A 19,987-nucleotide genomic window follows, 5' to 3' on the forward strand; every position below is an offset into this window, starting at 1 on the left:
CTCTAAGATCAAAGTTTAATCTGGGGTAGAAAGAGAAAATGGGAATGTCAATATATCGATGTTTTAAGGACAAAAAAAAATCAATTTAGAAGTCTTATCTTGGTCCATTTGCAACTTTTCTCCATTTCTTTCCTTTTGGCCAGGCAGAGCCCCCAAACTCAGCCTAGGCTGGTTTCCATAAGATTTCTCTTTAGGCCTAAACTCTTCTTTCTCTCCAGTTGGGTGCGCTAAGTATCCAGGTCTCCAAAAGATCCGGCTAAATCAGCAATTATATGCTACGTAACATCTGTCCAGGAGAATGAAGTTCATGGAGTTGAATAGCCTTATAAATTAACTAAACCCACAGACCTTAGTTTTTTAAAAAAGTGTTTGTAGTCCTAAACAAAAAATCCAGCATATAGGCAACTGAAAATTTGTCCTTTACAATTATAATCGAAATTCATAATATGCCCACTGTCTATATTCAGGTTGTGAATGCTTACTACATCCTTGTGTGGCAAAAGTGGGCATCGATTGTAGAAGAATGTTCTGAGGGGTATAAGTTTAGACTTCAACATTTTTGTTTGCTTGTTTTGCTTTTGGTTTTGGCTGCTGGCCAGTACAGGAACCCGAACCCTTGATCTTGGCCTTATAACACCACGCTCTAACCAACTGAGCCAACTGGCCAGTCCTGGACTTCGATATTTTTATAAGAGTTAGTGGAATGGATTTATCACAGTGGCAAAACCATAGACACTTTTTGGGTTTAAAGGCCACAGAATGTATATATACCATGTATACAATGTCTTAGTTAAACCCAGGTGTTTAATAAATATTTATTGAGTGAGTATGTAAATGAATGAACGAATGATTATTGCAAAGGAATTTGGGGATTCAAATATGGCTGGAAGAATCCAAGTGCTGCTCCAGTGACCCAGCCAATCCAATCTTCCTGCCGTGCTCAGTGCAGCCTGGAATCATCCAATCATCCTACATTCCTCCTTGGTTTGTAATAAGAACCACTGGTCTCTTCAGAGTAACACACAAACAAATGAGAAACAGAGGAGCAGGAAAACCCTAGAGCCTAGCATTCATTTTTAACCTGATTTTATGACTTCCAGTGTTTCTGCTCATTAAGCAGGAAAAAAAAAATTAATTGTTTATAATTTTCAAATCACTTTATATTTCCACTCATTTCAGATGCAAACAACTTGAAAGCAAAATCACAAGAGGGTATGTGGTGAACAGTGCCTAGTTACTAAAGGAGGTCACGTAAAAATTAAAAAGCACTAAACACTAAATAAGTCCATGCCGTCCAGGGGGATGAGCTATGCAATCCCAGTAAAAATGAAAACCAAATTACATACACTAATCAGCATTGCATAACACATTGGATTCGTTTGCATACAATGCAATTACCCTGATAGGTGCTAAGCCAACACATCCAGCTGGGTTAGTGCGTCTCCAGGGAACACTAGCGTTGGGCTTTTTCCCTGAGCACTGGCTGTGTTCCCTTATGACTACGAAGACAAGTAAACAATTGCTCCCAGCACCTTTAGACTTTGAACATTTGAAATAAAAGCAATACAGACCTATGCATATGTAACATTCAGGTCCCCTTAGATGAATAAGAAACAGGCTGATTCTGGGTCAGTACTCATTTCTAGAACATTCTATTGTATCTTGTATTCTAGAAAACCACATCTGTTTTATGCTATATAAAAAATTCTTCTTCTCTTTCTTCACCTTGGACTGGCAGATGAAGGCAACATTTTGAGACAATCTTCCTTGCAGCAAGGTCCCTTTGGCCAGCAAGTGACAAAGGATGGACTCTTTCTTCAAAAACTCTCCTGTTTTTGCAGGTAACTGCCCCCAAGGAAGAGGCTGGCAAACAGGATGGTGACTGGCTGATCTGCAAATCCATTGGAAATCTGCTCAAAAAGGAATGCTGGGGTTCGGAATTGATGATGGTGAATCCCGTGTCAACGTTTGTCTCTGCCTCAAACTTCTGAAAGCTGTTCTCCTGGCTGAGGACCTTCATTCTGGCCCCAGGTTCCAGGTGGGGAGAAGGCAGATGCAGCTGGGTGCCTGTGGCTGGGCTGCTGGCCTGGGACGACCAGCCAGGGCTTTTCCACCATGTGCCACTAGAGCTGTTTGACATTGGGCTTCCACTGGGCTCAGGAAGCTCCAGAGAATGCACCTTGAACCTCCTGCCCTGGCTCCTCCGGCTCCTTGGTTCTAGGGTCCTCTTTGCAGAGACGGGGGCCAGTCTAGAGCCCTGAAGAAGTGTGTCAGTTCCCAAGGTGCCATTCAGAAAGGAAAGCTCACTATTCCTAACACAAGGTCCTGGACTCAACTGGACCTGTGGGACAAGGAAGGGAGGAACAGATGAAATGTTTTCCATTAACTGAGTGCCAAGAGCAGACTATGGCTTATTCACCCTCTGCCATGCCATGCCCACAGCAGACTCTCACTAAAGTTGGTTGAATTGAATACAAGTGATAAGTACAATCTAGCTATGAGGTATATAATCAGCATCTGCTCTGAAGATCCCTCTCTTGGACTAAATTAACTTTTTAACAAGGGTGAGACTTTGGGAATCGAATGGCCACTTGACAACACCACACTTGTGGTAGACTGAATTGTTCAAATATGCAAAAGCATTCACAAGTGTTATGGACCTTACTCTGTTGTAAACGATGTATTTAAATTTTTAAAAAAGGAGAGAGAGACTTCTTATGTGGAAGCTCTGATGTTTTAATTCCTAGCAATTCCACTTTGGTTCCAAACGTACAGACCCCACTCAGCAAAACTTCCAGCCTGCAGTTAACTGCACTGTCTCCCCACAGAACGGAGTTCATTGACCCATCTTCCATTCTTGGACTCTTGGGAGCTTCACATCCTACCACTTACACAATGCTCTCCCCAAGAGGATTTCTGGAAAAGATAATATTCTCCATCCTGTTAACTGTCCTTGGAAATTGGTATCCAGGGCCCATCCCTGCCTGGCCCAGCTTTTAATCAAACATCAAAAAGAAGAGTACAGAAGAATTTTGAATGCATATTTACAATTGGAAGAAGCCAGTCTGACAAGGCTACATACTATATGATTCCAAATACATGACATTCTGGAAAAGGCAAAACTGTGGAGACAGTGAAAAGATCAGTGGTTGCCAGGGGACAGGGAAAGGGAGAAATGAATAGGCAGAGCACAGAGCAATGAAACTATCCTGTATGACACTATGATAGTATCACATAGATGCATGTCAATACTTTTGTCCAAACCCAAAGAATGTCCAACACCAAGAGCGAGCCCTAATGTAAACTACGGGCCTTGGGTGATAATGACGTGTCAATGATTCATTGATTGTGACAATCCTACCACTGCGGGGGGGGGGGGGGGGGATATTGATAGTGGGGGAAGCTTTGTGTCTGTAGGGTATATGGGAAATCTCTGTACTTTCTGCTTAATTTTGCTGTGAACACAACACTGCTCTAAAAATTAAAGTCTATTTAAAGGGAGGACATGGTACATATTAATCTCAGAAGGCAAGAAGGCAGAAATTAGGACGGTGAGAAAGCAGGTCTAGAAACAAGTAAATTACTCTACACATACACATAATATTTGTTTGTGTATGTGATATATACATATATATGTTCTCCTCTCAAATTTCTCTCGGATAGAAATGGTGAGGAGACTATTACCAAACAGCAGAAACAAAAACCCAAAAAAACAGGGACTCCCATTGATTCTTTTAGAATAGAAGTTGGCAAACATTTTCTGTGAAGAGCCACCAAGTAAACAGCTGAGGCTTTGCGGGTCTTTTATCCCCCTACTCAGCTCTGTCTCAGAGCAGCCACAGAAAATGTATAAGTGAACGGCGTGGATGTCTTTCCGTAAAACTATCTATGAACACTGAAATTTGGATCTCATGTAATTTTCATGTGTCATAATCTTTTTTCTACCCATTTAAATACGGAAAACTATTCTTAGCTCCCGGGTCATAGTTGGCCAACCCCTGCTCTAAATCAATGTTTCTCATCCTCTCTATTGCTCCTTCTCTTAACAGGAACTATTTTCCAAACAATCTCTTAGCTGGAAGCCCAAAATACGAAACAGTCTTATTAGAGCAAACGCACAGGGGAAAGCCCCTGCCTACCGGGCCGCCCTTAGCTTTTCCCCGTACCTTGCTGTTGTGCTGGTCGCCCCCCTCACCAGGTCCCTAGGGCTTCTCAGAACACGGTTTGAAAACCACTATTCTAGCATCTCTAAATTCCACCCCTGGACCAAACCAGGTCACTAGAGAGCTGCCCATACCCGAACCCCCTCCCCAACAGTTCTTCCCCTGAGCCACCCCGAGCATGGTGCCAGCTTGGGTGGGGCAGGGTTTCTGCCAACTCTGTCTAGTGGGGCCACTGTTGAAGGGATGCCTGCTGCACAACGTGTGCCCTTTGTGCAAACCCCCAGGAGAAATTTCTGTTCCCAAACTTCTGCACAGTGGAACCACCTGAGGATCGTTAAAAAACACTGGTGCCTGCCTCCCACCCCAGATATTCTGATTTCATCAAAGTGCAACCTGGGCATCAGGAAATTTTAAAACTTTCTAAGCGATTCTAATCCAAGGCAATGTTTGGGAGCTATTGCCACAGACTCAGGAAATCTGTGCCTCGAGTAGTTGTCTTGTGGTCACCGTGAGGCTGTTCCTCGTCATGCAAAGCTGACCTCCTGCTCTACGTTCCTGGTAGTTCCTTCTCCTAATTTCATTTTGCTCTCTCTCTCTCTCTCTCTCCATTTCCTTTTGCTTTAGTTTCTCTGTCCTTCCCTCCCTTCCTTCCTTCTTTCCTTTCTTCTTTCCTTCCCTTTGTCTTTCCTTTTGCTCTCCCTTCCCTTTCTTTCTTTGCTTTGTCCGTTAGTTTTTAGTAAAAATATTTTATTATAAAAGTGGTAATTGCCCACTAATTTAATTGCACAAGTGTATAAAATTAAAAATAAAGGCTTCTCCCTCACCCCAATCTGAAATCACCCCAAATTCTCACTCTCCAAAGAAAACTACTTGTTTATCCTTAGAAAATCAGGAGGAAATACCATCTTCCAAGTGTAAGTTGGGGTCTTCCTTCCCCTGGAGAACAAAGTTCCTCAGTCCCTCTAAGGGTTGAGCTGCCATTTTTGCCTCTTGGAAAATCATTTAACATTATATTGTACCTTTTTATTTACCCAGTGAAGTCTTTTTCTTCTAGAAATGGAAATATGCCTGGATATTTTAATATTCAGAAATCATTCAGGGTTGATAGTAAACTATCCAGTCCAGAGAAAGAAACCCATAAGTTTGTCTCTGGGGTTCCTATTTCATTTTCTAGCAACTGTGAACAGAAAGAGAAGCCTGAGTAATTCCCGTTTCCCCCTGAATCAGTCTCAGATCAGAATGAAATTGAGCCTGAAGCCACAACTAGTGCTGTGACATCTCAGGGCATCTGCGACGTGTCCTCCTGAGCCACCAGAGTCACTGGGTGCAGCTGAGACAGGAGTGGTAGGAGGAAAAGTCAATGCCATGAGTAGAGGACATGAGGAGAGGTTAGTAGAAAAAATAACTGTAGACAAATAAAGAGGCTTGACTGTGAAGTGGAGGAGTGGGAGAGCTGGGAGGGGTGGGGAAGGGGTTGAAAGAATGTGTCATTCAAGATTAGAGATGTGGGAAAGTTTGATTGCTGAGAGAGAGAGAGATTGCACATACAAGATAATAAAGTGGGAGAAAATGCATAACCGAAATTGCTCCTGTTGATTTCATCTTGTCAGCCTCCTTGTCAGTAGTGTCTCTTGAGCTCTTGGTAGAATTTTTCTTGAAGTCTTTGCCCTTTACCCTTGGAGTCTTCTCCTTAAGCATCAATGCCAAAACTTTCTTCTGGATTTTCTCCTTCCTTCCCCTCCACCCCTTCTCAGTTTCCATTAAAGGAGGCTGTTCCCCTTTTGGTTCATTTAATGTCATAGTTCTTCAGAGTTGACCAGAGCCTCTTCTCTCCTACTCCATACACACCCCCAGGGCGATCCCGTGGGCATCTATGCCTTCAATTATCATCTAAATGATGAAGGCTCCCAAGAGCATAATTACAGCTCAGATCTGTCTCTTAAGCCTGTCTATCCAACTGCCTTCCAGGCACCAGCCCTTCAAACTCAACGTGCCCCAAATCATCTGGAACACATCTCCCTTTTCACACCAAATCTGTTCCGCTTACTCTTTGTCCTGTCTTAGAAGTCATCATTGGCCCCATGTTACCAAACATCACCTCCCCTTCTCTATACCCCATGGATAACCAGTCCATGAGCACAAAGATCTCCCAGATCTTCCTTTCTTTCCATTCCCACTGCCATTAACCCTCGAGCAAGCCATTATCATCTCTTATCTGAATGACCCCAACAGCCATCTCACAGGACCGCTCATGGATGCTCTTGTCTCCCACTAATCCATTCCCCACTTTGAAAACAGATTCGTGTCCTGCTTCAATGGATCCCTGCCCTTCTTAAGATAAAATCTAAGCCCTTTAATGTGGTCCGCCTCACCTTCACAGCCCATCCCTTCTTACTCGAGTCTGATAATTCACCACTTTCTTCCTTTCAACTTTCACATGCCAAAATTGAACTTCTTCCAATTTCTTGAACATGATTTGCTCTTTCTAATACCAGTATTTGTATGTATTATTTTTTCTATCTGGGTTGTGTCTCCTCTAACTTTTTTTCCTGAAAACTTCTGTTTGTTGTCAACTCCAAGCTTATGCATCATTTCCTTTTGGAAGCCTTCTCAATGTCATCAAATCTGAGTTAGGTGCCCCTAAATACTGACTCTGCAACTTATTATCTGTGGGGTTAGTTACTTAATATTGCTGTGCCTCAGTTTCCTCACCTGTAAGAGAAAATAATAGTAAGTGCCAACATCATAGGGTTTTGGGAAGATTAAACAACAACAGTGCCTGGGACATAGTAGTGCTGTGTATGGACTGGTTATTATCATCATTAACATTATTACTAGCTCTCACAGCAGCCTGTACTCCCCACGTCTTAGTACTTACCACACTGTTTTGCCCTTGGCCATTGACTCCTCTGTATCTTCCCTTAGACTTTGCCATCTGGAATATCAAGGATTCTATACATCTTATTCATTATTGTATCTCTTGCACCTAGCCCAGTGGTAAATGATCACTAAATATCTGTTGGATAAATAAATGAGCTTAACACTTATCAAAAATTTTTGCAAATAGAAATAAATGGAAATATAGCATCTAAAAACTAGGTCCTTGATTATTTTACATTAGGTAGACATAAAGACTTATTAAGAACATTCAAAATGACTTATTAATATTGCTGGACATTTCTGCAATCTTCTTAAGAGGGAGAATGTCAACTTTTTTAAAAGAGAAGGCTAAGATTCTTAGACCATATGGCAAATGTGAACACAACATTATTAACATAGAAATGCAGATGTGTGCAGTTGGAATGAAGAATTTCCAAGAGAAACGTAACGATGAGTGATTGAGATGAATCCCTTAAGGAGCAAAAGCTCCTCTTGCCGAAAAGCAATTGAAATGCATTAGTAGAAATTCTGATCATTTAGAGCTCATCTTTCTAAGAAATATTTGTAAAATGTTACAAATTGAGAGCTAAGTTTTTTCAAGTTCAGGGAACATTAGCAATTATCACGATGAACAGGAAGATCATTTGTCAATTCTTTATGATTCTAAACTCTTGAAAAACAAGAGAAAATACATTATTGAAAAATGTTTAAGCTGTTCAGGGGCAGACTCACATCATATAGGGAAAATAATACTATTTCTTACTAAAAACAATTCCAAGAAGACAGCAAAAGAGGATTTTTTCCAACACTGGTGGGAAAAATGATTGCATGGAAATAAATTATGTAAATAAGACACCCCTAAACAGTGTCAGACTCACTTAAGAGTTGAAACCAGTCTTGAAAAATTGAAAAATTAACTTATCGTTTGAAAGGTACATATAACCAATTGGCCAAAACCACAGATATCAACCTGCTGTTTTACAGCAGTAGAAACCTGAGCAATGCCTCTTTCAGTGCAGCATAAAGTAGTAAGTGAGCGTGCAGACGTGGGAGTGGGAGTGTGTGTGTCTGGCTGTGGGGGTGTGTAGGGCGTGGGGATGGGGAATGGGACGTAAATGAGGAGAGGAACGAAGAGGGAGTAACAGAGTCTCAGTGAGTATAAGTACAGCTGAGAGACTCAGAATTAAGAAAAAGGAGGCTGCAGGAAATGCCAGAGAAGAAGAATATAAATTACTCACTTCCATATAAACTATGTCCTTCTATTTTAAGTGGATAATCATAAAGACGAACATAACTAATGATCTGTTGATAAAATGAAATGAAACACATGCTTGCTTACACCCAGCTAGCTTCTGGAGTATGCACCTTCTTTAAACAGACAAACTTATTCCCTGAAAACAAGTAGCCAATCAACAAATATTTCAGAAGCAGCTGTCTGCCTCGTTCTCTACTGTTAATAAACATTTATAATAAAATACAGAAAACAGAGGAAGGGTCATAAAGTCTGACGTTATATGGTACAAGAATGGAAAATACATCATCAGTTATGCTTTACAAAGATTTAGGTGTAAAATGTTTTAGTTAGGGATGGGAGTTGGTGTGCCCTCAAGCTTCATAGGAGGTTTTAATAAAGTGCAATTTGACCAGAGCCTTAAAGGTGGGTAACTGAAGAGGGAAAGAAAGACATCCTTGGGTAAGGAACAGCTGAGGCAATACAAGGATGCAGATATACATGCAATGGAATATTATTCAGCCATGAAAAGGGATGAAATTCTTTTGCTACAACATGGATGAATCTTGACAAGATGCTAAGTGAAATAAGCTAGACACACAAAAAGACAAATATTGTATGACTCCACTTACATGAGGTACCTAGAATAGGCAAATTCATAGAGACAGAAAGTAGAACAGAGGTTACCAGGGGCTGGAGGAAGGGGTTGGGGAAATGGTGAGTTTTGTTTAATGGGTGCAGAGTTTCTGTTTGGGGTGATGAAAAAGTTCTGGAAATGGACAGTGGTGACAGTTGCAAAACATTGTGAACATGCTTAATGCCACCGAATTGTACACTTTGAAAATAGTTAAAATGGTAAATTTAATGTTGATTATATATTTTACCACAATTGTGAAAAAGAAAGGTTTCCTAAAAAATATTTTTTTAAAGAAAAAATGGTAAAGTTTTGTTGTGTATATTTTGCCACAATAAAAAAAAAAAAAAAGTGAAAAAAAGGAGCAGGAGTGAGCCTGGAGTTCTGGAAAGAAGAGGCGGTAAAAGGCTGGGCTGGCCAAAGCAGGAGAAAGCAAAGGGAGACATCAGGTGGGGCCTGATGACAAAGAGCCTTGAAAGGCAGGCGGGGCAAGTTTCATTTTATTTGCTTGCTTTTGGTATTGAACTGAGAAGGAACATAAATCTGGCGGTCACTTGAAAGTTATTCTGACAGCCATGTGCAGGAGAAAGCAGGAGCCTGGAGCCAGGGCAGACAGTGGGAATCCGTGCGTGTGCAGTGACGTGGGCTGAAGGAGGGAAGGTGGGAAGACGAAATGACTCCAGAGGAAAATCTGAACAGTTGGGGACTGACTGGACGTGGGGGTTCTGAGAAAAGGAAGCTTGCAAAATAACTGGTGTGTCAAAATCCAGGCAAATGGGGGACGAATGAACAGAGCTGGGGAAGTTGGGAGCGGGGAGAGGAGGGCGATCGGTGGAGGCTTTGGCTCTGTTTGGGCTGGATTTGAGATGAGGATGAGACATTATGTTTAAATAGTCTTACAGGGAGTAGGAAACCTGCTAAACCTCAGAGGAGAGACGAGCTGCAAAGCCAGGCTTAGGCTGAACGAAAGCAATAACCAAATCCACAAGGTGGTTGTTATCTCTCAATCTAAGTCTAAGGGGGAAAACCTTCAGTGTAGAGCAGTGGTTCTCAACTGAGGATGATTTTGCACAAAAGGACATTTGGCAATGTCTGGAGATTTTTTTGGTTGTTGCAACTAGAGGGAGTAGGTGCTCCTGGGACCTAACGGGTAGAGACCAGAGATGACGCTAAACATCTGCTGCTAACACATCCGACAATGCACAGGACAGCCCCCACAGTAAGGTCTTATCTGCTCCGAAATGTCAATCATGCCAAGGTAGAGAAAAACTGACTTAGGGACAGGAAGCAACAGTTGGGTCTTTTTTAAAAAAGCTAACAAAGGGATAGTCAGAGAGAACAAGCCCCTAAAGAAAAGAGCTGGGTTATGGAAGCCCACAGAAGGGAGAATGCCAAGAAGGCAGGAGTGGCTGACATTTACCAACACTGTTGACAATGCAGTGTCCTCAGGCACTGGTGGCCTTAGAGAGCAGCTTCACCAACCGCTGGAGGAAGAAGCCACGGTGCAGGAGCGCAGAGGGGAACGACTGGTTTGTACCTGAAGGCAGCCAGAACACAGGCAGCTCCATGGAGAAAGCAGGCAGAGGAGGAAGGCGTGATGTTAGAGCTGGAGAGTCGGGGAAAGTTTGCTTGTCTGGGTTTGGAAGAGAGAAGGGCCCATGGTAACAGAGAAGAGATTGAGAACTCCATGAGCTAATCGGGTAAGCGAACAAATGGGATGGGACAGCAAGATCCACGAAGAGGAGAAACCCACATAGTAAGGAATCCCACCACTGGGATTGAATGCAGACATCCTCTCAATTAAGTCGATTTGAGAAAAAACTCTCCAAATAGTTGTCAATACATTTTTTTAAATAAGAAGCTTGAAAGTAACCTCTAATTTAAAAGAAACATTTGTTGGTAATCTTGCAATTTAAAAAAACAAAAACAAAAAACCTTGTTTGCAACCTTATCCAGAAGGTTATTCTTATTAAAATCTCACAAAGATAGAGAGAAAAGTGGCATCAGAGAAAGAAATTGTTACTAAACCTGATAGGAGGAAAAAGTGTCAAGTTTTGCTACGATGTTAGAAATAAAAGAAGTAGATTATCTAAAATATGCTGACTTATCTTGTTTTGAAGATTAATTATATATGCTACGTTCATTAAAATTATAATAAAAATCAGAACACTATATATTAAAATCTTCTTTTTAAACAGAAAAAAAACTGTGTTAAAAGAAAGACCTGAGTTGGAAACCTGACTTTATCCTTTGTTTCCTGTGTGATGGTGGGTAAGTTATTTAAACTTTTTAAATCTCAGTTTCCTGACCAGTAAAATGGAGATATTTATAATGAAACTACACAGCGCAGTACCTGGCATATAAGTGTTGATTAAATATTACATTAACTGTCTACTGTCCATAAGTAGATTATGAAAAGCTACAAACACTTAAAAGATTGATAATTGTGTCAAATATTCTTGGAATTTTTTGGCAATCTGACTTTCAAAGTTAAGATAAAAAACCCAGTCTCAGTACTAGAGAGGAGGTACATATCTCCTGTTCTTAAAAAGTAATATTAAAAATGCTTAATCATCTACCATATTTAATAAAATTGATGCTAAATATATTTTGTTTCTAAAAACTGAATTGAATTCCACCAGGAAGAGATGAAGTCCTGCCACCATGAAGCTCTAAACAATATAGTTACAGATGCTTCAAGTTTAAAGGACCTTAGAAATGACCTAGATCAGAACTGTCCAATATAGTAGTCATTATCGTGAGGCTATTTAAATTTATCAAAATTAAATAAAATTAATAATTCTGTTCTTCAGTCTCTCTAACCACATTTCTTCTAGGGTTCAATTGCCATATGTGGCCAATAGCTACCATATTGAACAGTACAGATAGAGAATATTTTCATCCTCACAGGAAGTTGTAGAGAACAGCGTTAGTCTAGAGGAATAGGTCTCAATGGGTCTCGAAGAGGGGAAAGAGGGGTGTATGTGTAAAACAGAATCCCCCCCCCCAAATAAAACACATGACTTTCTTCCACCTGCCTGTGTCTCAGAGGCATGTGGATTCTAACTCAGGCGCTGATTGCAGTGGAACCAGAGGTGCAGCACAAGCACTGCAGGAAGGATATGCAGGCAAGAGCTCTTTGGAAGAATAAGTTGGGAAAAGCCTCCAGAATGGATGGTTGACAACCAACATCTTGTCGAGACTGGATACCCCAGATCGTTGGATGCTGGGCTCACATGCTAATGTAATTGATCTGTTCCAAACAGATCCCAAGAACAGGACACCACCAGTGCAAGTTGGGGGCAGTGAGAAGGTGAGGTGGGTGTGAACGTTCCCATTACAGTTCAACTTAGGCAGCAGTTACCCTCGTCAAGGAAAGACCTGGAAGGTGGGCCTTAGAGGGGTGAGAGGGAACCGTCCTCCTTCATAGTCAAAGGAGAACGGTTCCCTCTTACCCCTCTAAGGAGTCACTGGCAATACAACCAGCAACCAGTGACCTGGTGAGGAGCCCAGTATGGGAAAACCTAAGGGACTTGCTCCGGCACACCTGAGAAGCCACATCTTAAGGACTGTATACCATCAAGTGACACATTGGCTTCTGTGACCCCGTGATCTTCTGCCCCTCCTGCTTTGGGGCAGCTCCTTCTCAGTTCCTCACTGGTTCTTCTTCCCCCTCTGTAAGTGTGGACATTTCCCAGGTCCTGTCTTCATCTCGCCTCACTCCTTGATAATGATAATGTCACTCCTTCCCAGGGCTACAGCCACTTCCCCCAACCATGTCCCGAGCCCAAACCCCTCCTAAGTTCTGGCCTCAGAGACCAACTGACTATGGAATGTCTTCACCTGAAAGACCTGCAAGCACCTCAAACCCAATGTGTCCAGATTCATTGTCACCTGTCCCTTCTTCACCCTCTATGTCTAATTCATTTTCCAATCCTGTTAAGTCCACCCCTGAAATTTAGCCACATATTTCCTTTGTGAATTCTCTATTTATAAACTTTGCTGACCCTTAAACTGAACGATTGAAGTCACTTCTGAGGTGGTCAATCAATCCCCCATCCAGTCTATCTTATGTGATCGTACCAGAGTTACTGTCCTAAATCATATATTACACATACTATCACGTCTGCTCCTTCTCAAAAAACTCAATAAATGGCTCTTAAATCCTATTTTATGTCCTCCTGCACCCATTCTCAGTGGAACAAAAATCGTTCTCCTAAACTCTTTTGAACTCTCCACCCTATAATCTGCTACAGCTGATTCGGTCATTATCCAAGTCACACCTCGTCCACGCAACATTCCGGATACCCTTGGTTGCTTTAACCGCTCCCTTCCCTACACTCAAGGCGGGTGCCTGCATCCCCACTATCACATTGCACCACAGGCCACCTGGTACTGTAGGCACCTGTGAAACGTCCAGCTCCTCTTAAGACTGTAAGGGCAGTGTGGTATCGCACCAAACACCTAAGCAAAGTTTAACAAAGGCACAGCCGTCTCATTTCCCACAGGGTCAGGAAATAGAGACTTTGCTGAAGCATCATAGGTAGATTTCAGGGAGGTTTTGTCTTTTTTAATTTATAAAAATTTCCTACTGAACATCAAACATAATTGTAAGTGCTATGGTTTGAATGTTTGTCCCCTTCAAAACTCATGTTGAAACTTGAGTTATCACGTGTTAAGAGGTGGGGCCTCTAAGAAGTGATTGGGTTCTGAGGGCTCTGCCCTCACAAGTAGATTAATCCATTTATGGTCTAATAAATTTATGGACTAATGAGTCATCGTGATAGTGGGTGTATTATAACAGCCAGTTTGGCTCTCATGTACCCCTCCTGCCCCCTGTGATGCCTTCTTCCATGTCATGATGCAGCATGAGGCCCACCAGAAGCTGACCAGAAGTGGCTGCCTGATATTGGGCTTCCCAGCCTCCAAACTCTAAGGAACAAATTTCTTTTCTCTATAAATTACCTAGCCTCAGGTATTCTTCTATAGCAACAGAAAATGGGCTAAGACAATAAGACCACTCAATGACCTGGAATTTGGAGTCTACCAGAAGCCTAACACCAAAGTCATGGATTGTACACCTGTATCACCCAAGCCTGGGGTGCCTGAGAGACAAATGACAGCAGATAAACCAAGGAAAAGGAACCACAAGTGTGATAAACTGGAAAAAAAAAATCTATAAAGAGTGCAAAGAATGCAGCTTTGGACAATAGGGCCCAGCTATGGAAAGCTGAGAACCAGCAGTAGCTGACTAGATACCACATAAGGTTGATTTGATAAAATACCTTACTTGATTGAGGGCAGGGCAGGGTTTAAGTAGCAGGAGGTTTAAAAAAAGAGGGGGGTGTCATCAGCTCTCCCACCTTCCCTCAGCACGCGCTGACACCATCCCTGCCACCAGTGCCAAAAGCACATGGAGAAAGCACAGACTGCTAAAACGGGGAGAGGGAAGAGTATATCCACTACATTTTTGCAGACACTGAGAATTGAGACAGCTGGATTAAAACTTCCAAAAGGAGAACAGGGCCTAGAACAGGGGCTGCCCAGAGCAGGCACTCAATAAATATTTGGGGAATAAGTAAATGTGGACTAATTCGCTCACTGCTTCATGCATTCATTCACCTCCTGAGCATCTACTAGATACCCTCGTATCACTCTCATCCAAAACATACATCCTTGACTCTGAGAGACCTCAGACAGTCTGCAATGACAAGAGGTCATGGGGAAAAAGCATTGTTCACTGTGTGCCTCTGGCAAGACAGCTAGGAGCCTTTTCACATGCACAAATGAGAACTGCATTGCTTTTGCATGGTCCACTTTACAAAGCACCTCCACGTATATTCTCTCATTTGATCTTCATAACACAAATCATACACTTCAGTATCATTCACAGGGTCCATCAGTGACTGCTCATTACACTGAGGATAGAACAGAAGCTACTTAGCAAGGCACTCCTTCATTCATCCAAGAATGTATTAGCCTGCCATGTGCCAGACACTGGTCTCAGGTCTGAACCCAGTTCAGGAGTTCACAGGAGTGAACCCAAACAGGTCTCTGCCCTCTTGGTGCTTACATTCCAGTGGCTGACCATGTTCCTGACGATCGGCCTCTGCCACCTGCCCATCCTCTCCCCCTGACCTCCCGACCTTCACTCAGCCACATGGAACCTCAGGCAGTTTGCTGGACATGCCCTGCTAAGGAAGTTCCATGCCACACCCTGCCACCCACTGTCTCCTCTGCTTGAACACCTTCCTCCCTTCTCCACCTGGCTGCTTCCTTCTGGGCTGTCCAGCTCAGACAGGCAGGGCATCACTTCTCAGGAAAGCTTCTCCACCACCCCACTGGGTCTAGCACCCCCACATACTCAGGTCCCCTGTGCACACGTGCCTCCATCCTGGCCCTGTGGCAAAATCATCTGTGGAGAGGTTAACCTGTGGTTATGGTTCTCCCTTAAATACGTATTATTTTCTCACTTTTGGTGGACAGCAATCCACTGAAGTTGAGGCCACTCAGTCTTTGTCTCTCCCACTCTGATCTTCACTGGACCACAGTGTAACTCACACAGGACTAGGCTAATCCACACAAACCCATTCCCCAAATGCCGTCATTGATTTAGAAAAGAGAATATGATCCAAGCTGGTCCATTTGGAGTGAAGTCCAGGAATTTTGTTGGGCCATGATAGGGTGAGACTCTCAGAGCCCATGTGAAGGATGTGGTCCTCAGAACTGCTGGCAGCCAGCCAGTGACCATGGGAAGCCTGTCTGAGGACAGAGCAAAGACAGAGGTGGCCAAACTGAGAGTTGGGTCCTGAGCACACTGTATAAGCCTGGACCACTTACCCACAAAAGCCGAAGTGATCACCACCCATCCCCTCTCCCACCACCCAAGGAAGTGTGGGCTGGGTATTTTATCCTGAATAATTCACTGCAGTCTAAGAGCAGAGGAGCTGCAATGTGCTGTCTTTTATAGTGCACTATACCTGAGCCTCTGTACACTTTCCTCAGGCATTTTTACAATATAAAGCCAGAAGCAGAATTTTCTGTAAGGCAATCCCCCATTTTGTTTGCAAAAGCTTAGGCTCATTGATGCGGAAGGGACCAGGAGGAGGGGACCAAAGTCAGTGTTTTGGAGTGGGGAAACAGAAGCACATGAAGTTTGGAGAGCTTCCCAAGAGCTCAGGCAGCAGGTGGCAGCTCCAAGAGGGCTATGACAAGGAGGGACTAATGCTGCCACCTGAGAGGTAGCCAGACTCCTAAAACAATCCAGAGAGGAGTAGGCTATTTTTATATTCCTCATGGGTTTCCCTTTTATCCAAAAACTCTATACCCCCCATATTCAGTCCAGCTCTCCAAAGGTGTATAAGCTGTGGTTCTGAAGTAAAAACATCAATTAGCTTTTAAAATAGAAATAACTTAAAATGTACCCCAAGTTGCACACACATATTAAACTTTTGTTTGACAGCCAGGTTGACTTTAAGTTCTAGAAATTAAGACAGAACGAGAAATTTTAGATGCCTTGCAAATTAGGGACTTAGGCAACTGACAGAAACAGTGCCTATCCACCTTACGTGAACAAGAAGGTAAATAATTTAGAAATCATTTAATGTAGAATCAGTCTGATTCTTATTCTATTTGTGAAAAAGTCAATAGCACAATCAGAGGGAAAGACAACTCATCTTGTAGCCTGTTATTACTTTTCTGAAAGGCCTTAAAGGAATTTCCGACCATTTCTCAGGGACGGAAGCCACAGGTTGTGCTGGGGATCTCATGAGCACACCTCTGCCTGCACATCTACACACACTGTACCAGCTAACCACATGGATGCTGGAACACGGTAGACACTTCCCAGCTGTATCTTGGGCAAGTAACTGAACCCCTCTACACCTCCGTTTTCTCATCTGCAAAATGGGAAAAATAATGACTTCTTAGGCTGTTATGAGGATTACATAAAATCATCAATTTAAAATCCTTGGTACAGAGCATAATATGAACAGTAATAGCAAACATTGAGTTCTGGGTACTATCTTAATCATGCACTTTGTGAGTGCCAGGTCATGTAGTGTGATTAACTACCTACAGTGTAGGAAGATGCTAATATTCCCTTCATTGTGCTAATGAAGAAACTGGGATGGGGAGGAAGCTTACACTGCTACAAAGTGGCAAGGCTCAACCGCCATGTCACACGACGTCAGAGACAACACTTGGGAGCTATCACAATTAAATACACACACTGTTCTTTCTCAGTCGACGGTTACAAAAGAAGACTCCAATTCAAGGTTTTCTTTTGAAGGGGTTCTATCCATCTAATTGATTTGTGGTAAAATTTGACAGTGATACAAGATGCTTAAAAATTAAGTCAACGGCACTGCAAATTTAACATCCCCAAACATAATTATGACTTCAACTTCCTTAGGACAGATAGAGTTTATTATATTCCTGAACCCAAAGAGTAGGCAAAGTATCTGTGTATAGTTGGTCGAATTGGTAAAAGGCAATTCTGAGAAAGGAGGCATTATCTGACTCCACTACAAACCACTTGTGTCAGCTGCAAGTTCACTGAATCTGAATTTTACACATCAGATGGGGAGATTTTATTAGATCAGTGACTCTCAACCGCAATACATATTACAATCATCCAAGAAGCTTTAAAAAGAAAAATCTCTGGGTGCCCCCAGAGGTTCTGCTCTAACTGGCCTGGGGTGCAGCCGTGACATTGGAATTCTTGAAATCTCCCTGGAGATTCTAATGTGGAACCCAGGTTAAGAACCACTAGACTAAATCATCTCAAAGACCCATTCAGATGTAAAATTACACAATTACTACAAAAGGTAAAATTGAAATACCTGAAGCAGAATCTTGTTGCCGTCGTAGTCCTGTGTCTGCCACCTGGTGCTGCTGATGGGAACACACGGATTGGGTAGAAGAGGCACTAACTGGCCAATCTCCTGAACCTTGAACTGTAGCACCGAAGACTCTTTCGGGTCCACTGACACGCCCAGCGGCAGCTGCTTCAGAGAGAGCTGCAGAGAGAAGCTCTCGGTGGCGTAGAGCACAAAGAAACAGAAGTTGCTCTTTTGCAAGGTGGCCTCTGTTTGCAGGATCATCTCATAAAGCCTGATGGCGTCCTCATAGTTATCAAAGCTGCAGTAGAGCGTCACCCGCAGGATCTCGGTACCACCATGCACCTGCCTCACGCCCCAGATGGGCATCTGGTTGTCCAGGCTGTAGAACTCCTGATTGGCAAGAAGATGGGGACACGGCCTCCCCTGCGCAGCCTGGGTGGGGTAGCACTGCCAGGGTGAGTGCTGTAGGGAGCCCAGGACGCGAAATAGCCGCTCCTCTCCGAGGCGTTCGTGCAGGAAGAGCAAGACAGACATCCCCGGGAACCGGGACCGCTTGGGCTGGTACTTTTCGTAGTATTTCACTGGACGGACCTGCTCAGACACCAGAAACAGACGGACCTCTGGGCAAATGCATTCCAGGAGCTGGTCCAGAGTCTGCTGCAGAAGCGAGCCGTGCCCAGAGCTGGCGAGGAGATGAACAGTCATGGCCAGAGGCACCTGTGTCTCATCCATGATAGAACTGCCTGTGGATGACAAAGAAAACCAGCGTGCAGGGCCCGCTGTCCAAGTGTCTGAAATGAATGAAGGAGACGGCAGGCCTTGTTGGTTCCCAAGCAGAACCTTCAGCCCACCAGAAAACCTTCAGCTGCAACGGCTACTGCAGAGTGGAGCACCTAACCAGGCCGGCACGAGCTCCTGGCTGCCCGTGGCTGCACAGACCGAGCATGTCACTCCAGTTCAGGCTCAGCAGCCTCCCTACACACCAGTGGTGAGGCCGACGTCACCCCACTTGTGCAGATGAACTGCTTGTGTTTGGCTTTTTCAGGCGTTCCCCGGGGTTTCTGTTTGACCTAAAAACCTAGAATCCTGAGAAACACTTGAATGGGTGGTTCTTACAGACAGTAAAGGAAATGACTGGACAAAAAGGAACGTGAGCAGCTCTTTTAGGCTGATAGCAATCTGTTCATTTGAAAAGACATCCACTTTAGTGACCCACAGTGGATTCTGATTTCCTACTTTCATCTCCTGTTGTTTACAATAGCCTGCCAGGCCACCTGAATACAATGACTTCTCTAAAACAATTCTTAAAACTTGTCCCTTTGCCAGGTTTTTTTTTTTTTTTCCTCCTGCTTTGTCTTTTTATTTTGTTTTTGAACATTTTATGCTAGGGCATGAAGAGAAGATATTTTATCTAAATAATTTTGACTTCACTGAAAATTATGTGCTGTACTGAAAAGTCTGAGTGTACAAAAGAGACATTGAGAAACTAATTCTTCCTTTATTCATGTAAATCCTTTAGAAAAAGTGAGAGCTTCCCAATGTCAATAATAATAATTGTTCCAGGGTCAGCCCGTGGCTCACTTGGGAGAGTGTGGTGCGGACAACACCAAGTCAAGGGTTAAGATCCCGTTACCGGTCATCTTTAAAAAATAATAATAATAATAATAATTGTTCACACCTACTGAGGATGTACTATGGACCAGTCATAAACTGTTCTAAAACTTTACAGTCCGCAAATTGGTTTAATCCTGCAACAAGCCTATGAAGATGAGACTATTATCCCCAAATTACTGATGAAGAAACTGGGGTATAGAAAAGTAACTCACCCAAGATCTCATAGCTAAAAAGTGGTTGAGGGAAGATTTGAACCTAGGAACTCAGAAACCCCACAGGCTGCCGGCCCTGCTTCTCTAGGGCCTGGAAGTCTCAGCCTGGATGTTCTTCCGATGGGTAAGGAAAGGAGGCCAAAGCAAGTTCCAGCTGAGGACACACATTTACCTGACTCTCGTGCTGTCGAATCTTGAATGGAACTATCTTCAATAAGAACGTCATCGAGCTCCAAACCTAACACCCACCCTAGTGTATTCTAAACATCAATTTGAAAATCGGTTGCTATTCCGATAGCTGTGCTCCTGAAAAGGTGTGGACAAGCACATTTTTCTAAACATCTTTCTTAAAAGAAGCATTTTTTTAATGCTTATCATGGAACACAGTATGACTTAATTTTTTATCAATT

General features: G+C 43.0%; 1 protein-coding gene across 1 annotated transcript; it reads right to left on the reverse strand.

Moving 5' to 3' along the window:
• Nucleotides 1–1,693: 1,693 nt before the first annotated feature.
• On the reverse strand, nucleotides 1,694–18,483 carry FAM124B (family with sequence similarity 124 member B). The gene is made up of 2 exons (XM_063088205.1): nucleotides 17,752–18,483; nucleotides 1,694–2,341 (listed from the first exon to the last, which is right to left on the reverse strand). Exons 1-2 carry the CDS (start codon nucleotides 18,481–18,483, stop codon nucleotides 1,694–1,696), a joined length of 1,380 nt encoding a protein of 459 aa, XP_062944275.1.
• Nucleotides 18,484–19,987: the final 1,504 nt, after the last annotated feature.

Source organism: Cynocephalus volans, chromosome 1, assembly GCF_027409185.1.
Source record: "Cynocephalus volans isolate mCynVol1 chromosome 1, mCynVol1.pri, whole genome shotgun sequence".
NCBI classification, from domain to species: domain Eukaryota; kingdom Metazoa; phylum Chordata; class Mammalia; order Dermoptera; family Cynocephalidae; genus Cynocephalus; species Cynocephalus volans.

Bases quoted from the DNA above. Each gene is read 5' to 3' on its own strand.
- FAM124B (XM_063088205.1), bottom strand. From the start codon at position 18,483: ATGGATGAGACACAGGTGCCTCTGGCCATGACTGTTCATCTCCTCGCC. The intron at 2,342-17,751 runs GTATTTCAATTT...CTTGTCCCACAG, and splicing joins GCAACAAGATTCTGCTTCAG to GTCCAGTTGAGTCCAGGACC.